General features: G+C 42.1%; 1 protein-coding gene across 2 annotated transcripts; it reads left to right on the top strand.

Annotated features, from left to right (window-relative positions):
* Window positions 1–1,835: 1,835 nt before the first annotated feature.
* coq8aa (coenzyme Q8A-a) lies at window positions 1,836–18,435 on the top strand. 2 transcript variants are annotated; one of them, XM_079179936.1, is made up of 17 exons: window positions 1,836–2,215; window positions 6,329–6,428; window positions 7,401–7,483; window positions 7,631–7,881; window positions 7,977–8,139; window positions 8,223–8,289; window positions 11,162–11,227; window positions 12,059–12,187; window positions 13,370–13,455; window positions 13,880–14,020; window positions 14,450–14,531; window positions 14,673–14,766; window positions 15,363–15,504; window positions 15,697–15,804; window positions 15,892–15,957; window positions 16,252–16,338; window positions 16,505–18,435. In XM_079179936.1, the coding sequence occupies exons 2-17, from the start codon at window positions 6,335–6,337 to the stop codon at window positions 16,799–16,801; spliced, it is 1,956 nt and encodes a 651-aa protein (XP_079036062.1). In that variant the 5' UTR covers window positions 1,836–2,215; window positions 6,329–6,334; the 3' UTR covers window positions 16,802–18,435. The 2 variants fall into 2 exon arrangements, with proteins under 2 accessions (XP_079036062.1, XP_079036061.1); XM_079179935.1 differs by having other exon boundaries at window positions 11,162–11,236.
* The last annotated feature ends 51 nt before the right edge of the window (window positions 18,436–18,486 follow it).

Genomic DNA, 18,486 nt, shown 5'->3' with positions numbered 1-18,486 from the left:
GTCATTTGCCATTCAAATCACACCTGTCCACAACAGCAGCAGCATCCGGAGCTGGAGGGAAAGAGATGACATGATTTAGGAGCTGAGAGGTTGTGAATGAGGGAGACACTGCAGAGATGTGAGGTGGAAGGTGAACCTTTTAGTATTTTTGAACATGCGGCTCTTATACTGTAGACATTTCATAAGATCTTTACATTTTTCCTGCTCATTGTTCCGTTTGTGCACTTTTGTTTGAAGTGATCATTTCTTATAGATGTTATGAGTAAAACGTCCTACACACAATACTCTTTGCATTTTGGAAAATCCCCACATGATAAAAGTTGTTTGTATCCTTGAGCCTTACAGTGAAGGTTCACTCTTCATTGCCTGTAGTTTAGATCCCTTATGTGAAATAACCTGTTGTTATTGACCCAGATTTGACAATGTCCACTCTCCAGGCAGTGTGACAAGAGATGTATTCACTTAAGAGGACCATTGAGCTCATTCTAACCTCCCTTACATAACAAAAAATACAACATGCTGTGTGGATCTGTGGCGCACTCTGCTGCCACTTTAGTGTCACTGCAGATGGACGATCTCCTCTAAAGATAAAGTCAGAATCCAAATTTGCATTAAGATTTTAGAAGACATATTGGTGACACTCATTATGACGTCCATGTCTATAGAGCATTATAAACATACTTATAATGCGCTATAGTCTGCTTATAGCATTGTGTAAAGTTGTGAGCACTGATAGATAATAATGCTTTATAACAATAATTATAACCCATTATGAAGCACTTTATAATGACTTATACGGTCAAGTGTCATAGAATTGCTGGTCTCTCACAGACTTATTTTGCAAGGATCATAGTGTATTATAGTCTCATAGTTGCATTGCATTATAATCTTATGTATAATACATTTTAATCACTGTTATGATTACTCTAAGTGGTCATTGTTTGCTTATAGTAAAGAATAATGTGTTATGTTCTTGAATACATTTTATATTTGTTTCACTTTACTTAACGCAAACAATGAACACATAGAGTAACTCATTATCACAGTATAATGTATGATAAATAGTTTAAAATGTATTATGATGGGAATTATAACACACTATGACCCTTGCAAAAAAAGACTGACCAGTAATTATGACTTATTATGATAGGGAGCTCATAGGTCATTATACAATTATTTATAATGTGTTATTGTTGTAAAGCATTGTGAATATGTATACATTGTTATTATTAAGTTATAACCATAAGAGATTATAATGCATTATAATCATGCATAGAAAGTGTTACCAAAATGTTCAATTATTTTCTGAGGAAATGGCTTTTGAAGTGAAATTATAAATATCTATTGCAGTTGTGTCTTTACGTGTTCATTTTATTACAGTTATTATTATAACTGCCTCATTTTAAAGAACGGTAATGATTGATATTTCCAGGTAATCATAAATTTCTTTCATAATTTGTCCTGATAATTGATCCGCAATAACACTCAGGGCAGTGTTGAGGTTATGTCCTCCTACCAACTACAGCAGATGGCAGCAGAGGCCCATTTCAAAGCCGAGGTACAATTATGTTTTTACGGTTGGCACGTGTGTGGTGTAAATGTGTCTGCTCATGTAAAACCTTGTAAAACCGGAATTTACTCTCAATAACACAGAGTCGGGCTTTGGGACGCAGCATAAACACGCTCCTTGTTTTTCTCGCGTGATGAACCAATGAGAAGCCGCGTTTCAGTCCCCACCTCCTGTCAGCAGACGACGAGGACCAATAGGAGCAGAGCATGAGCAGACCCGTGCATAGATAAAGTTTAGCACGTTTGCGAGGGGAGATAAACTGTAACTGTACTGGCTTTATGATTAGATTTGAGGTCAGACTGAAGGGACGAATGTGACACAGACATTGCTGAGGATTGCATGCACATCTGCAAAAAAACATCACAGCTGTATCATTAAAATGCACGGCTCTGGTTGGTAAATACGGTTTGACCTCGTGGTGGAGACATACTGGATTAGACGCTGCCAGCCAGCAGCAGCAGCAACAACAACAGTAGGAGGACTCAGAGGGCAACCTGCAACTCCTGCGTGGAAAAGAGACCCCCGCGTGAACGTGCTGTTGTATGCGTTTATGCTAATTAGACAGTGGTTTGTTTAGTTGGACTCGCGCACACCGCTGACCTCGTCTGACAGAGTTGGAGAAACAAGCAGAGACGACAAGTACTGGTGAGTATCTGCTATCAACAATAAGCCAGTATTAAATATTAAATATGCTCTTTGAAATATTATTTTTTTCCGGTTAGTCCTGTTTTAACCACGTTCACAGCGTCCTTCATTAAATCCTTCTCCGCGCGCCGACCTGCCCGCGTCGTCTGTTGCTGCTCCGTCACTTCTGCAAACTTTACCGACGTGATTTATTCAAGTTAACGTTACTTTTAAATGATTTATTAAACATGCTTAATTAACCAGCTTTAATAACGGGTAGTTGACAGCGTGGCACGTGTTTTGTTGTGGCAGTGAGTCTCGTGGCTACACGCCCACAAGGAAGTTTATAATCACAGATTTTGGGCCACTTTCGTTGGCCTGAAGGATTTATTTATCTACCTATAGCTGCACGAGGAGTTCAGAGGTTTACGTCCGGAATATATGCAGAGGAGCCAGCGAATCCGTTTTAATACCATTCGTGAAGTATATTTGCACTTTGATTTGTTTAAGTACTAATGACATGTGTACTAGTAGTGTACTTTTACATAGTGTGCAGGTATCGGCACGTTTAGGGTGAGTGTGTAAAATCTGCCTATAATAATAATGGAAATAAATAAATAGGCTAAACTCTGACACAATATGTTGTATTAATGTGAGCTACCTCTTACATACAATAATAATAAATCTAATACATTTACACTGCATGTGTGTATAGTGTATGAATAACTTAAAACTTGAAGGAGTGTGTTATAACACTTGTGCATACTAGAGCCTGACTGATTGCACAGATGTATTAGTAGAGGTTGTGTGTGATAGCCAAGAAGTTGCAGCACAGAAATGCCAAAGGCACACACTGTCTGAGGTAATTTCCTTGAGATAGTTTTTTCCATTAAACAGCACCGACAAGTTTATTTTTGTCACGGCTCAGAAACAGGCTACACTTGGTCGCAATGCTTTCATAACCACAGTTATGGGATCCTTATCAAAAAGGTTTGTTTATATGACACAGGGCTGCTCCCTCTTAGTCGATAAGTTGACTAATCGGTTGTTTTGGTCTTAGTCAACTCAGATTTCTTTAGTCGATAATTTGTTTTTCACGTTGAAACAGGAGATTTAAAGTGGTACTGTTGTGTGATTCTCTGTGGAGAAACTCTGTTATTCTGTCGATTAAATAAAATAATAAAGTAATGGACAAAATCGTATGAGTGTTAGTCGACTAGTCATTGGATTTTTTTTAAAAATCTGAAATATTGACAGTATCCAAATCCAGTGTTGATCAGGCAATTAGCTGATAATTGCCGCTGTGCTGTGGCCAATGCCGGTACAGTAACTGTCCAAAAAGAAAAAGTAATTTACTTAACTAACTAAAAAAATAACTTAAACTGATTTATCGATAAGCCAAATAGTTCCATCAATCGCTCTAGGCGCTCCTCTGTATTGTGGTCTTGCAGGAAACGTGGTTTCCCTCACGTTTGGCTCAGGACCAGCGGTGAGGGGCAGTGACTGGAGGCTGTCTGTTAGCCGTCAGATGTACAGCTCAGATATAGACTCATGCTGCCGCGATGCCTGGCTATTTTCACAGCAGTGAGTCAACAGCTTGTGGAGGACAGAGGAGCCCAGACAACATCTGAGGCTTAGCTGTGTGTGTGTGTGTGTCTGTGTGTGTGTGTGTGTTAGCCTCACAATACCATGTGTAATCACAGGCTGGGCCTCACAAACACCTTGTAGTGACCTCTCGCCCACTGAGCATCAGAACTGGCCTCAAGTTACATTTGTATTCAGGTTATAAAACTTATAAGCATCCTCTCTCTTTTAGTTGACTTTTTCTACACTAATGCAGAGGAAGAAAGCAGCCTATAAACACATACTGAGGCAACACACCCACATTGACAAATGAGAAGTTGCTCAATCGATTTTCATTTAGCAATAAACAGTAACTTCTTCTTCATAGTATCAAGTTGAGTTTATTCGACAGTGTTCACAGCTCTGACTCCTGCAGAAACGCACGAGTATGTCTTACGCTTTAAGTATGTTGCTTCAAAAACATATTCGATATTTTTGTTAAAATTCTCATTACATCCTGAAACAATCAATGAATCAAATGCTCAACAAAAAAAAAAGAGAAAAATCTGGTGTCTGTGGCTGTCGCAGCAATGTAATAAGCCAGTAAGAGTGCTAACAATAGCCAAGTTCGTTGTTTACATTCATAATTATGTGTTTTACGTTCATAGTGATCATTTTCGGGGAGTGGCTTTGAAGGGACGGGCTGTCAGTGTTGTTGACTTGGCGACTTTCTTGCTAGTTTCTCAAGATTACCAATCCTAGTTTCAATAGGCTCCTTTGTCTCATGACAAACTTCCTACCTTAACTCCCAGCCGACGAGAATATCATGCAGGATCGTTGAGTTGACTCAGCACAATGCTGTGATAATAACAATAAAATAAAAAAAAAACAATCTTTTATTATATTTATTGATATTTCAAACTTGCTGGAGAAACGTTGTCTCGTCCAATCATTCATTTGTAAAGTGCACTTACTCAGTGCTTGTGTGGGACCATAGTCACCCGATGATGTCGTAGTATGAATCTGTGTGTCATCTGTAAGATATTTTGTTTTGCATGAACTGCGCCGGTGAGAGCACGTAGACATTAAACAGAGGAGCCTTAAATGTTAAGTCCCTTGGAGTTGTTTCTTTTCCAGAGTTCGGCCCTTATTGTGTTCGAGCTCCGTCACATGCTGAGTCAGTCCGTGGTTACCCAGAATACAACACAGTTCTTTTGTGCTGCTGTCCTCGGAGTTGCCAACATGAACGTAAAAGTCCCCAAAAATAACTACTACAGACAGCAGTTCATCAGAAAAAATCTAGCAACTTTAACTCTCTGTTAAATGACTTCTATTAGAGTATTGTTTTGTGTTTCTTTTTAATTTGAGGCTCATACTTTGACAAGTTGGGGTTGCTTTTGATCCTCCTTCTTGTTCCAGAGAACCAGCTCAATTCAAACCTGTTGAGGAAGGAAGTCTGAGATGTGTTTCTGTTAATTATCTGTCATGTGGTTAATTAATGATAATAAAAAAAACACTATCAGACAATAATAAGAATAACAAATCAGTGTCTTCAGTCTGGCGTCTGAAAACACAGTGCAGCCCAGGAGCAGGACGGATGACCCACTTTCTGACTCAGTGTGTGTGTGTGTGTGTGTGTGTGTGTGTGTGTAGCGGCACACGCACACACTCACGTACTTCTTTTGAAGCTTTCAGCAACAGCTTTTTCCATTGGCCCGAATCCCAGCTGAGCTGTGTTGAAGCATGTCGTCACACCCACAAAAACGGCACCTGTAACACACTCGCAAACACACTCGGGGGAAATACTGCAAATTGCTAGAGAGGAATGCAGCTCTGTTAAGATAAGAGACGGAGAGGTGAGAGAGGGGAACTGAACTTGTACCTGTGTCCTAAACGAGTTCATTATCACAGTTTCAGCTTTGTGTGGTGTGCCGACTGTTTGAGCTAGACTAAACAATTTAACAAAAGATAATCTAGATTGATGATTTGGAAATAAATTAAATGCTTCGAGATAAACCTTTCAACAGAAAACAAGTAAAGTGTGACGGCAAACCTTGTACATGAACAAAAAACGTGCACCCACATTCACTCATGCACAGAAATAGCTGGTACAGGCAGCACCCAGCAACCCTCCAACTCCTCCCTCCTAGTTTCCAGTAACACATCCAGTCCTGGACCTCATGCACATATCTGCACAGCACACATGCATGCACGGCATACCCCTTTCCTTTCTTGTGTGTGTGTGGCGCTCACACAGGGATTGGAGGTCATGAGTATTTATAGACAAAGTGTTATAGCCCCGGTCACCTCAAGATGTGACAGCTGTGTGTGCTTGTGAATGTTTGGCAGCAGAATGTGTGTTGACGACAGGTTTTATGCCTTCTTGTCCATCTGGATGTTTTTGTCTGTGCTCCTCTCATCTTTGCTGACAAAGTGTTGTCACACATTTAGATATCTGACCTGATTGTTATCTTCATTCTGGGTGAACACTATGTACTTCTCCACTCTACCAGATCTACTATGAAAAGAGATGTGGCATAACTAACGGTGATATTTTGTCTCTGTCTGCAGGCCATCATGGCAGGCGATATGATGCTACTGATGCGAGGCTTGGCTAAGTTGAGCCAGGCGGTCGTGGAGACTCAGAGCAGCACCATGCGCAGTGGAGCAGGTGAGTTCAACACACCTGTTGTTTGTACGGAACCCTTGAAAGAGGGAAGTCACTGAACTCACATTAGTGCCAAGATAATATTATTCTTTGTTATCAATGTCTAACTTTTATATGCCTCCATAGAGGGGCAAAGTCCCTTCTCTTCCCGTGTCCCTCATAGGACCTTATTTTGGAAGAAATATGAATCGTAGTCAACGGCAAGAGACAAATCATTGTTGATCCCGTTATAATTGTGCCATGAGTTACACATATATGATATTTGTCAATTTAAAAGATCATTTGGCAACACAAGAAAGTCGCAGTTTATAACGGTACCGTTTAATTTAGCGTGAAACCGCTCTTCATCTCTCATGTACGACACCAACATGGACGTTACCGTGGCTTCCTGGCTAGCTAGGTAACTCTGACGTGCACAAAGCAATTGTCAGTTTACTGCATTAAGATATTTAACTGACTTGCTCATTAGCTCATATAATGACAGGCGAGCTTGTGATTAGCTTGACACATTGGTTGAAAAGTAATGTTAGCAAAAAATGCTAACAAGCATGAAGAATTGATGCTACACTGTAGACTGCTGTACATATAAAAGGCTTTAAATACAAAGGAGTGGTGACTGCATTAAAACCATGAGGTTAGCTAGCTTGCTAACTGTAATACAATACCCTCCAATATGTATGTAATCCAAAATGTTTTTTAGCTTAAAGACTTGGTTTGTACTGTACAATTAATTAAAGCAAATCCCATTAAAATAAATGGTTATAAAATGAATTGTTGTTTTGTTTTGAAAGGGATTTGTAACACAGCTAGAAAGCCATCGCTAAATTTACCTAAATGGTCTGTAGATAGCATTTAGCTTATCTGATCAGAGTTTGACTTTAATTTGTATTACCAGGCACTTAGTAGGGGCAGTGAGATTGTTTGTAGTGTGCCGAAGAGCTAATAATAGTATTTGTTTCGTTAATTGTAACCCAGGGCTCTCAGGAGTTGGCGCTGCCGTCCAAAGTGTCCAATCGGCTGCCGAGCAAAGCCTCTCTGCCGCCATGATGACAATGCAGGTGTGTGCATGTTTAAATACTTCTGTGCAAATCGGCTGCATAGTTTAGCATTGACAAAGAACTGTGTATCGTTTTTAATGTCCAAAAGACTACTACGAGTACGTTTTGTTTTTGTAAGAGTCTTCATGTATATATGTGTCTGTTTAGGGGCTGACTGGCCAGCAGCAGACGTCCTTATCAGAGTCCGAATATGACTTCCCCGAGGACGACGGTGTGTTCGCAGCTTCGGAGTTCAAGGAGGAAGATGTGGACTTTGCAGTGGATCAAACAGGAGGTGGTGATGATTTTGCAGCAGCAGGGGCGAGCCATGTCGGCGGCAAACAGTCGCTGTTTGAGGGATACAAAGATTCCAGCAAACAGTTCAGTGGACACACCAGATCTTACCACCAAGATGCCAGGTAGGAATAGTCTCAGGTGCACTCAAGGGGTATACACGTTTGTGCTGCTTGTTCGGAGAATAAAAGTAAATCACTTTTTGCTTTGGGTGTGGCAGACACTTCTACAACCACAGTCTGAACAGGCATTTGTGGGGACATCAAGTCAGTCAGCTCAGGAGCTACCATCAGGACCCGACCACAGTGGGAGGACTCACCGCCGAAGACATCGAGAAAGCACGACAGGGCAAGAAGGTTGAGATCAAATCACACAAACAGATGGTAATTCTTGTTCCTATATTCCTAATCACAAACACACATTGATGTGAATGGAAAGGTGTCTTTTACTGGTCTTTCTTCTTCAGTTGAGCGAGAGAGCCAGAGAGAGGAAAGTGCCAGTGACTCGGCTCAGCAGACTGGCCAACTTTGGAGGTACAGTTACACCACTCTTTGTTGCTCTGTCTGAATGCTGGCTGATTCATTTGGCTGGTCTGACTGCGTGTCTCGGTGCACGTCTGCAAGTGTGACGTGTTCCGTGGTTGCATACAGCTGAGTCAGTGCAGACAGTAAAATGATGATATTAGTAAATAGAGAAGAGTCTTCAATCCCTAAATTAATATTTGACGGGTGCAAAATACTCTGATAATATCGAGGGAGGTCCCGTCCAAGATTTGAAATGACATTTTAGTGACAATTACAATTGACAAAAAAATGTCTTATGATTTTAGAGACTCCCCGAAATGTTGCTATTGACCCTTTCATGAGGTCTGAAGTGTCAATCAAGTGGTCATGGACCCCCCCAAGACTGATGATGTGGCTTCTCTCTGGTTAGTTAGCTACAATACAACAAATAGTTATTGCTAGTTTGTGCTCGTAATGTGACATGAATTTGTTGGAAACGTATCCTTGTAATCTAGTCTAGCTGTAACCTCCCACCTCCTCAACGAGCTGGGATCGCTGGGTTCAGGGCAGTCGGTGTTGTGCCACCAACACACGTCCTTCTCAAAGTCTGTACAGTCAATAATGTCAAGACAACACCACTGAATGTACAGGCATATTCAAATGGCAACAACATGGGATTTCACAGGAAATAAGACAAAACATAACATGCAGGAATGTCACTACAGCAGCTCAAAGCATGCGTGCACCTTTGGATTTTAATGACCTCCCCTCTAGCACCAAGCTCTTACACATAATACCTATAATACTGTAAATACCTGAACATAATTTGCTGAGTAAATTCATGCCTCCCACAGAAAGGTAACATGAGACTGGACTCAGTTAAACAAACACTTATCGTAGTTAAGTCGGGCATATGGAGCCCTTATCAATGGACGTTGTTATTGCCAAAATAAACGCCTTGATAGTCAACCACAGAAAGAGAGTGCGGCAGCAGCTGCAGTAAAATCTGTGTGAGTTTGCGCTGCATATTGTTGTGTGTTAGTTAAGCTTCTGTTTGACCATGTTGCCTGTTCTCTAAGCCTATTAGCTGTGACACAAAACACAAACATGAACTGCCAACTCGAAATAAAAGCATATCTGAAAACCAGAGATTTAAATACTGCATAAGAAACATTAGTTGTAAACATTGCTGAAAGGTTGCACTTACTGTTCAGGGCATGCTTTTTTATTATTATTTATGGTCTTATTTGTATGTCTACCACTGCTGAAAAATATTGAATCTAATATTGAAATGTTTGCAGATGGAGGCGAGTACAGAGATCTGGGTCTCCTTGTCTCAAAGACATATCTAGACAGGATGTGATTTCAGTGATAAGCTTGTTCAAAGGCTAAAACACTCATTCACGCGAGCTCGTTGAAAATCTCACAAGCGGCCGCGGACATAGTTTGGCATGGCGGATCAGAGCTTGTAAATCAGCAGCTTCGTTGCTTCACTTCAGGCAGGTGATGGAAAAGGTTAACAGGTGGCTCAGATTGTTGTACGGAGGAGCTAAAAGCAAAGGGCGAGGGTAACCAAAGCACGTCAACCCAGAACGAGAGTCTCTCGGCGAGTCGGACCGGACTGCCAGCACAAATAACACGCAGCAGAATTTAGCCGCGGCTCATTCTAAACCAACGTGACCTACGCGATCTACAACGAGACGAGAAAGGCAGAGCCGCATGTTGACAGTGGTAACATTTAGAAGGGTTCGTGGAGAGGGTGGGGGAGGGATTTGGGCCTCTTGTCTGTCCTTCACTCTCCTGCAGTATTTGTTGACCAAGTTATACAAGTTGTTTGACTCACAGCTTACGAGCGAGTGGAGATAATGAATGCAGGTTTTAGGCAGTGTAGGTGTGAGAACAAGCAGCAAAGTGATTTATAGAATCATAAGTTTGCATGTTTCTTGGTCAACAGCGATTATTGCAACCCTGCTTAGACATCTCCATCGGTTGTATAACGCCATGTTTGAAAGGTTTTCCTGAGGTTTTTGAAACAGGAATATATATTTTTATGTTTTTTTCTGGTTCCGAATGTCAAACGAGGGAACAGAAATCATCTGCAGCTTGTTTAAAATGCTGCAGCTAGAATTTTACCTGGCACTAAACGTAGAGAGCGTGTATGTAAAGCACTTTCTAAACATCGTTTTTAGAAAACTGCGATATAAATACATCTTTTTAAGCTTGTAAGTAGTGCACAGCAGTCCGTCTGTAGACACACACAAAGAGTAAGATAACACAGTGTCAGGTTACACGAGGCAAACAATCTAATTCTCTCTGACAGTCGGACAGTCTGACTTGTCCGCAACAATAGAGCGGATTTCACACGTTTGACCGGAGAAGAAATGCTCGGTGCACTTGTAAACAAGGCACTGAAGCAGGCTGTGTCCTGATTTGTCCATCCACCGTTCTTCGGATCTCGGATTTGTCGCCTCAGAGAACGCTGACTAACCGATTATGTAATGCTGAGTTATGTAAGGTAGAGACCACGCTTTGGAGGAACTGGCTCACAAACAGTCCAACCATGACTCGCTTGCTTTTCCTTTTTATCATCTACTAAAATAACCCTGTAACTTCTTCAGAGGATTCAGTATTTTTAAGAGCTTAATTGTTTATGTATTTAGATTTCCATGTGCTCTGTTGGGTTGGCAGAAGTGCAGCTGTTACAGTTCCGTCATTGCACTCTGCCGATGTTTATTTAGGGTTTATCTGCCGATGTTTTGTTTGTCTCATATGTTCTGTTTCACATTTTATTTTGATGAGAATAACATTCCTCAGAGGCGACACTGGTGATAGGTTATTTGGTCATTTTACTAAGTTTTACATTACGTTATGACATTGTGTTGTTTGTCTGTGTCTCCACCAGGTCTAGCTGTAGGTTTGGGGATTGGAGCACTGGCAGAAGTTGCTAAGAAGACCATGAGACAAAATGGTACAGCAGGTAACACTAACAAACCCACTAACACACCCACACTTGCTCACACAGCATCAATAGGGAGCCTCTGTACCAAACATCTAAGTTATTTATGCAGGATTTAAATGATCCAATAGAGTACACATCTGAGAGTTCTGTGCCTGTAAGGACAGGTATTTCTGTTTATTGTGCGATTTTACAACTGCCTTCCTGTAAAAGATTGCATCCTTTTTCCAATACCCGTCTTTTACGCATGTTGCTACATGCTACACACGTTTTGCATGCCAGCAGAGCACAATTAGCAATTCAGCCGCCTCTCACAGCAACCTCCCACCTAAACAAACACTGCTCTGCACAGTGAACCTGCTAACGTCAAAACAGAGCTAAACTGAAACAGCGTACGAGGGTGAATATGTGGCATTTGTGTGTCTGGTTGTGGGCGTTTATCTGTGTGTGTGTGTGTGTGTGTGTGTGTGTGTGTGTGTGTGAGAGTTAATCCTAGCAGGGAGGCTATGATCTCCTGTAAGTGTGTGTGTGTGTGTGTGTCTGTGGTAAATCTCTGCAAAAGCCTCTCAAGGCAGCTTCAGACGCACTAAAACACATTAACCGGTGACCTACTGACACACATACTCACAGACACATCTACAAACACATGCACATATTGTATACAAACCTTTAAACTATTGATATTGATCAATCCAAATGACTTCACCTGAGCACAAACTGAAAGTGTTACATAGTTACAATAATTGACACATGTATGTGGCTCCACACTGTGACTTTAGTCTTGACACACTGGTGTAAAAGGAGGCATTGAACCAACACCCTCTCTCTTCTGTGCCACTGCAGGTGACAATAAGAAAGGCGTCCTGGACTCCAGCCCCTTCCTGTCCGAGGCCAACGCCGAACGCATCGTCAGAACACTGTGTAAAGTCAGAGGTGCGGCATTGAAGCTGGGACAGATGCTCAGCATTCAAGGTGAGCGACAGTGATTTACGACCGGCGGCTCGACGCACAGATGCCGTGGAGTTTTGGGGGAGCTGATGTTTTTTCTATTCGCTCTGTGACATTGACTTGTTGCTGCACACAGACAACAAACATGCAGGTAGCAGCGGCTGAGAATAAGTTGTAATGTAATTTGAAGCTGGTTTGTTATTCGCACATGTAAGCCAAAGTTCAAGGGCAGAAAGCCAGCGTCGGTAAACATGCTGGTGGAGAGCTGGTGCGGCCGGATCAGGTAACGGGACCAAACTACACCTCGTTAAATTAATTTATCGCGGTTTTCCTCACTGCCTGATTTTGGCTGGCGTCATTTTGTTTTTTGCCAGTGGAGGTCAGAGCATGTTAGCGTATACTTCACACACACGGTGCAGTGTCGTAAATTTCAAAAGCCACAAAACCAGTAGGAGGAGAGAAAAGGACGCTGGCTGCCCAGTGTTTGCTAAACAGTTTTCAGCACAGTGGGTTGACCTTGTGTGCGGTTGTTTTTGCTGAACGGGCATAGCTTTACTCCATCTCTAAGGTAGTTACAAGTTGAGTCTTCAAACTAAAATGATTGATTGGAAAATGGACAGAAAGGTCAAAGTCTTCTCCTACAGAGAGGTTGAAAAAAAGACTTCAAAGTCTTTACAGTCAACTTTGACCACTAAAACATGACTGGAGTCAGTAAATCTGGAGGAGAAAACGTGCCTGACACTGACTGATATTTATCTGTCAGAGCAGGAATGCAGATGATTGTGCTTCCAACCATTGTATCCTTTACCACCGATCCAAAACACTGTTCACCTTGAGAGGTCAGAAGCTATTTTAAAACTGATAACAAAGTTTCTAATACTGATTTATTGTCATTACGTTTTCTTGGTTGAAGTTAAACCCGGGATCTCAGTGATTCCCCTTGACTCAGTACGATTCTTCGGCTTACGCTGTCAAGTGCGGTTTAACACAACTCAGTTAAACAATGAAGTTGTAGGTGGGAAAATGCACAGACCGTCAGTGTTGTTTCATAAAAGCTATGAACCCATATTCACGGTGTGCCTTATGTCATGTATGGCAGCTTTCCGGGCATCTCAAAGCAACGACCACACCTGCAGTAAAAATGCTGTTTAAAATGCCATTTGCTCGCGTAGCCGTAGTTGAACACGTAGTGTTTGTGTATTTCAGATGATGCATTCATCAACCCTCAACTCGCCAAGATCTTTGAGCGCGTTAGACAGAGTGCTGACTTCATGCCAATCAAGCAAATGACAGTAAGTGTCTTCTTCTTTTATTTAATTATGATTGGATGGATTGGAATCGGCTGTCACACATTGTAACTGATGATGTAATAAGTATAGCAATATCAATTCTACCTTTAGCGCCTTTCCCACAGCCTCTTGAAGGCGGGTCTGTTGTTATTCAGCCTCGCTGTTTGGTATGAAAGGTACAACGTCTGTGTGTTGACAAGCCGGCACAGCGGAACCGGTGTGACGCTTAAATGACGTGTTATTTATTTATTTATTATTAACTGTGGATCTTCTTCACGGCAGTATTGCAGAATGTGAAAGTTGCTTCTGATAGTATAACATTATTGTTATTATTATTAATATCATCAAGCCCGCTGTAAACTCACCTGCAAGTCCACCGGGGATGAAATTATTAGTGATAAATTCTGAACATTGTGTCCGTCTGCAGAACGCGCTGAACAGCGACTTGGGTCCTAACTGGAGAGACAAGCTGGAATCGTTCGAGGAGCGTCCGTTTGCAGCAGCGTCCATCGGCCAAGTTCACCTGGCGAAGATGAAGGATGGCAGGGAGGTGGCCATGAAAATACAGGTACACTGTGAACGTGTGTGTGTGTGTGCGTGTGTGTGTGTGTGAACACAGAGTTTATCTCACACAGAATCGGATCTCCGGACTTTGTTTACAGATCAGACCTGAGTCAGTGAGAAAGAGTCAAAACTAGAAACATCTCAGATCGTTATTTTATGCATTTACAGTATTTACAGATTATCCGTCTAATTGCCGTCTTCAACGTTTAAAATAAATGCTTTTAGAATTCATGAAGGATTCAACAGTAAAATTACAAAGAATTATTTTAATCTCACGATAGAGAATAATTTCAATCCCTGTGAAAGCTGTAGTTACATTATACTATAAAGATGCGTTAACAGTATTTCAAAGTGAGATTCTGAATATAAAGACCACATAAACGATGGCGTTCCCTCATTTAATGATCAAATTACCCTTTTTTTCCGTTCCCAGTACCCCGGTGTGGCTCAGAGTATCAACAGTGACGTCAACAACTTGATGACGGTGCTGAGGATTAGCAATGCCCTGCCTGAAGGTACACATTCGTAGAAACTCTCCGTCACGCGAACACAAGCATGCTCCCCTTCTCTGTCACGCACAACTTCACTCTTCGTTTCTCCCTCTGTAATCGTGTGCACTGTATCCCACTGTGTGTGTTGTCTGTGTCTCTCTGTAGGTCTGTTTCCAGAGCACCTGATAGACGTGATGAGAAAAGAGCTAGCACTGGAGTGCGACTATATCCGAGAGGCCCAGTGTGCAAAGAAATTCAAGTGAGTCTTATGTCGGATGTGTTTTGGCGTAATTGACAGAGCCCCCACAAATCTTTCCTTTCCATTGTATTGATCCATAACATACATGTTTATAACCATTCAATTGTAACCGGTGGAAAGTTGATTACTTACACTTTATTATGTTAATAATCAGAGAAAAATACCTAGAACTCAAATGTAAAATGTGTAGGGAGATGTGATTACAATGTGATACTGGTTGTGCTGATTAAAATACTAGTAGAAGGATTAGAAAAATGTAATATCCAAATTGATAAAGGGCAGTTTGTAGCTTGTTTTTGTTGCTGTGCCAGGAATAAATGTATTACAAAACCCTTAAACGCATGGTCAACTGTATCTTTGTTAGAACCCCGGCTTGTTTAGACTCTAGCACCGTTGCTGCAGTGACTCCAATATGCTGTCTCTCTCTCATGGAGCGCACAGCAGGAGAAAGACTCATGTTACACCTCTCTGGTTCAAGGTTATCAGAACCACTGAAACTGCCAGCCAACTATATATATATATATATAATATATATGGACTACATGCCTACTTAACCTGGATTTATGTCTTTGTATCTAATCCTCGTTCTGACCCAGGGAGCTATTGAAGGACCATCCGTTCTTCTATGTACCAGAGGTGATAGATGAGCTGTCCGGGAGCCATGTCCTGACCACAGAGCTTGTCCCCGGGTTCCCCCTCGAACAGGCCGCGAGCCTCCCACAGGACCTGAAGAACGAGGTACAGCCGACAAATCTTTCTGATCAATGAGTGCATAGATTGAATGGGTCTCTGTCCTTTTTACCATGCTTTCTCCCCTTCTCCTTTCCTTCCCACAAGTCCCTGCTTTCCTCGCCCCATTACACTCACTCTCTTTCATAGTTGACCTCAGTGAACTTCTTCCACATGTTTTTTTTCTTCCCCCCGTCTCAGATCTGTCACAACATCTTGCTCCTGTGCCTCAGAGAGCTGTTTGAGTTCAGGTTCATGCAGACTGACCCAAACTGGTCCAACTTCTTCTACGATCCGCAGACGCACAGGGTGAGTCTGTCTACAGGCTGAAAGCTGCTGTTACTTGGCAGGGAGATTTAGGAGTAATGAAAGTTGATCATTGGATTGTCTCTCTAGGTGGCGCTGTTGGACTTTGGAGCCACGAGAGGATTCGATCAGAGTTTCACAGATGACTACATAGAGGTAAGACAGTCAGCCACATTTGTTTTATTTCAAACAGTCATTTATACACAGGATCATATTTCCTGATCAACAAAAAGCTTTAGTTACTTTAACTCACCCGCTGTTTACACACTTGTCGCACCCCTACTGCTTTTGTTTAGGTTGTGATTTCTTTTGAAGTGGAAACAAAGCTGACATTTGTACTGAAAATACCTCAGTTGTACAGATTGTGTTGCCATGCGTGAGCTGTTAAAACATGTCTCAGAGATGCAGAGAAAGAAGTGATGGTGGTAACAGTCTTAATCCTGTTTGTAGGTAATCCGTTCAGCCGCTGAGGGCGACAGAGAGGGAGTTCTGAAGAAATCCATCGATATGAAGTTCCTGACCGGATACGAGTCCAAGGTAAATATCTCTTGATCTGTCTACTCGACATGTAAAGTAAAACGTGCGAATGTGTCGGAACCAATTTGTTCATGCAGCAAATATAAAAGTGACCCATTTAACTGTGCAGGATGGTCATTGGCTGAGACTGAATCTGCGGTGTGTTTTTTCCCCTCCCTGTATCCAGGCGATGATGGCCGCCCACGTGGACGCAGTGATGATCCTCGGCGAGGCCTTTGCCTCCACAGACAACTTCGAATTTGGCTCCCAGTCCACCACGGAGAGGATCCACAACCTCATCCCCGTGATGCTCAAGCACCGGCTCACCCCGCCTCCCGAGGAGACGTACTCGCTCCACCGCAAGATGGGCGGCTCGTTCCTCATCTGCGCCCGGCTGGACGCGCAGCTGCAGTGTAAGGACATGTTCCACACGGCGTATCAGAAGTACTGGGAGGGCCGCACGCCTCCCTCTCACTCGGCCTGAGCCCACCCCCCCCCCCCCCCCCGAGTGTCAGGCGATCTGGCGATTTCACGGACAGATCCTGGGGCCAACGGAAAAAAGGGCAAGTCAGTGGCGAGGTCGTGGTGTGATGACGCACAACTGCAGAGCGGAGGCCATGTTACCCGCACTTAACTGGTCAGTCAGCAGCAGCTTATCCTTCCCACTTTGGGCACCCCTCTACCATGAGCTTTTGATAGGCACTTATTCGTAATTACAGAGATCATTTCTTTGCTTGAGAAGGGAACACGGCGTCTGGAGAGCTTTAAGACCAAACTCTATATATGGCCCTGAGAGCACAGACACGACTTGAGGTGGATGGACGGAGAGAGACGAACAGCCTTGCGTTTAGTAGTTGAGGTGTCAAAAAGAATGTAAACAGGTTGGAATTTTATCTCTTCTCTGATGATTTATGCGTTTTTTGCTTTGCTGTGTTTTGTTGAACTTTTTGGACTGTTTGCCAGAAAATTCATGGGTGAAACCATGAAATATTGATTGTATTGAGGAAGAGGACTGAACTCTGAATGTAAAGCCACAGTCATATGGTCAGTGTGAGGCACAGTATTGGCCAGGACCAACATAACTGGGAAGTTTGATTAGATTGGATACCAATCACGTTGCTTAGTCTAAATGTAGACAGCTAAATAAATGGGACAGTTTTGATGAGAGCAACATTATTTGTCAAGATGTTGGCCAGTTTAGGTTGATTTATTCATTTGTATGAAATGTGAAAAACTGGAATCTTTCAGCATTCACACACAAGAAAGGCTGACTTTTAACTTGTGTATTTCCTGTATCAGTGTATCCATTCAGATTTGTGTTTATGACGTTTAGGTTTTTAGGGAGACATTCTGTGGGCAGAAAGTTGATTCAAACTATCGGTCTGTTTCAAGTGACCATGAACATGACTTTCAGGATCTATATGTTTAACGAACCTCGGGTTAAAGAGTGATTTTACTAAGTTTGTGTCTGCGGATAAAAAGTCTATATAGAGAATCTGCTGTCGATTTGTATTCTTTGTGTCACATCTGATGTTTTGTCCATATGGGGCAGATTTAACTCGTGAATTCCAGTTGATTACCAACATGTTGGCATAAAGGCTCAGAGTTTTATTTCAGATTCCGTTTTTTTTGTTTAGTTCCAAAGCATTTATCTCCTAAAATATGGACGTGAAACCATAAGAATCCATGTTGCTCACTGTAAGAAAGACTGAGCACATCAACCTGTGCTTATTCATGAATGTTAATGAACTGTCGAGATGGAAGAAGCTCATCGTGATATCGCACAAGCTCAGCTCGTGGGCTCACCTGGCTTCCACAAGTCGGTAATCTCTCCACACCTCATCGGGTGTGAAATCCTCCGTCACCTGGCTGATGTGCGGCTGTGAAACTTCTCTCTACTCTGCTGTGTGAACACAGTTATCACAGTCTCTTGTGTGAAGATGAAAAAATGGGGGGGGGAGGATAAGACAAGGTGCCTGTAGTCTCCAGTGGAAGGCTTTTATCTTTAAATATCTTTATATTCCATATCAAGAGAAGACGGTTTAAAATGTTCGAATCAAACTGAAAGTTGTGATAAAGACATTGAATGAAAAGAATAAACGTTTGATCTATACTTGTCATGTGGCTCTGTGTGCTCTTTTGTCTGTATGATATTAATTCTTTCAAACA

This window comes from Pholis gunnellus (assembly GCF_910591455.1).
Source record: "Pholis gunnellus genome assembly, chromosome: 19".
NCBI classification, from domain to species: Eukaryota; Metazoa; Chordata; class Actinopteri; order Perciformes; family Pholidae; genus Pholis; species Pholis gunnellus.
The sequence above is the reverse complement of the archived record's forward strand: the minus strand, read 5'-3'. Positions and strand labels throughout refer to the sequence as shown.

Excerpts from the sequence above, each read along its gene's own strand:
- coq8aa (XM_079179935.1), top strand. The coding sequence starts at position 6,335 with ATGGCAGGCGATATGATGCTACTGATGCGAGGCTTGGCTAAGTTGAGC. Across the intron at positions 15,805-15,891 it reads ACGATCCGCAGACGCACAGG|GTGGCGCTGTTGGACTTTGG; the intron begins GTGAGTCTGTCT and ends TTGTCTCTCTAG. Across the intron at positions 15,958-16,251 it reads TCACAGATGACTACATAGAG|GTAATCCGTTCAGCCGCTGA; the intron begins GTAAGACAGTCA and ends TCCTGTTTGTAG.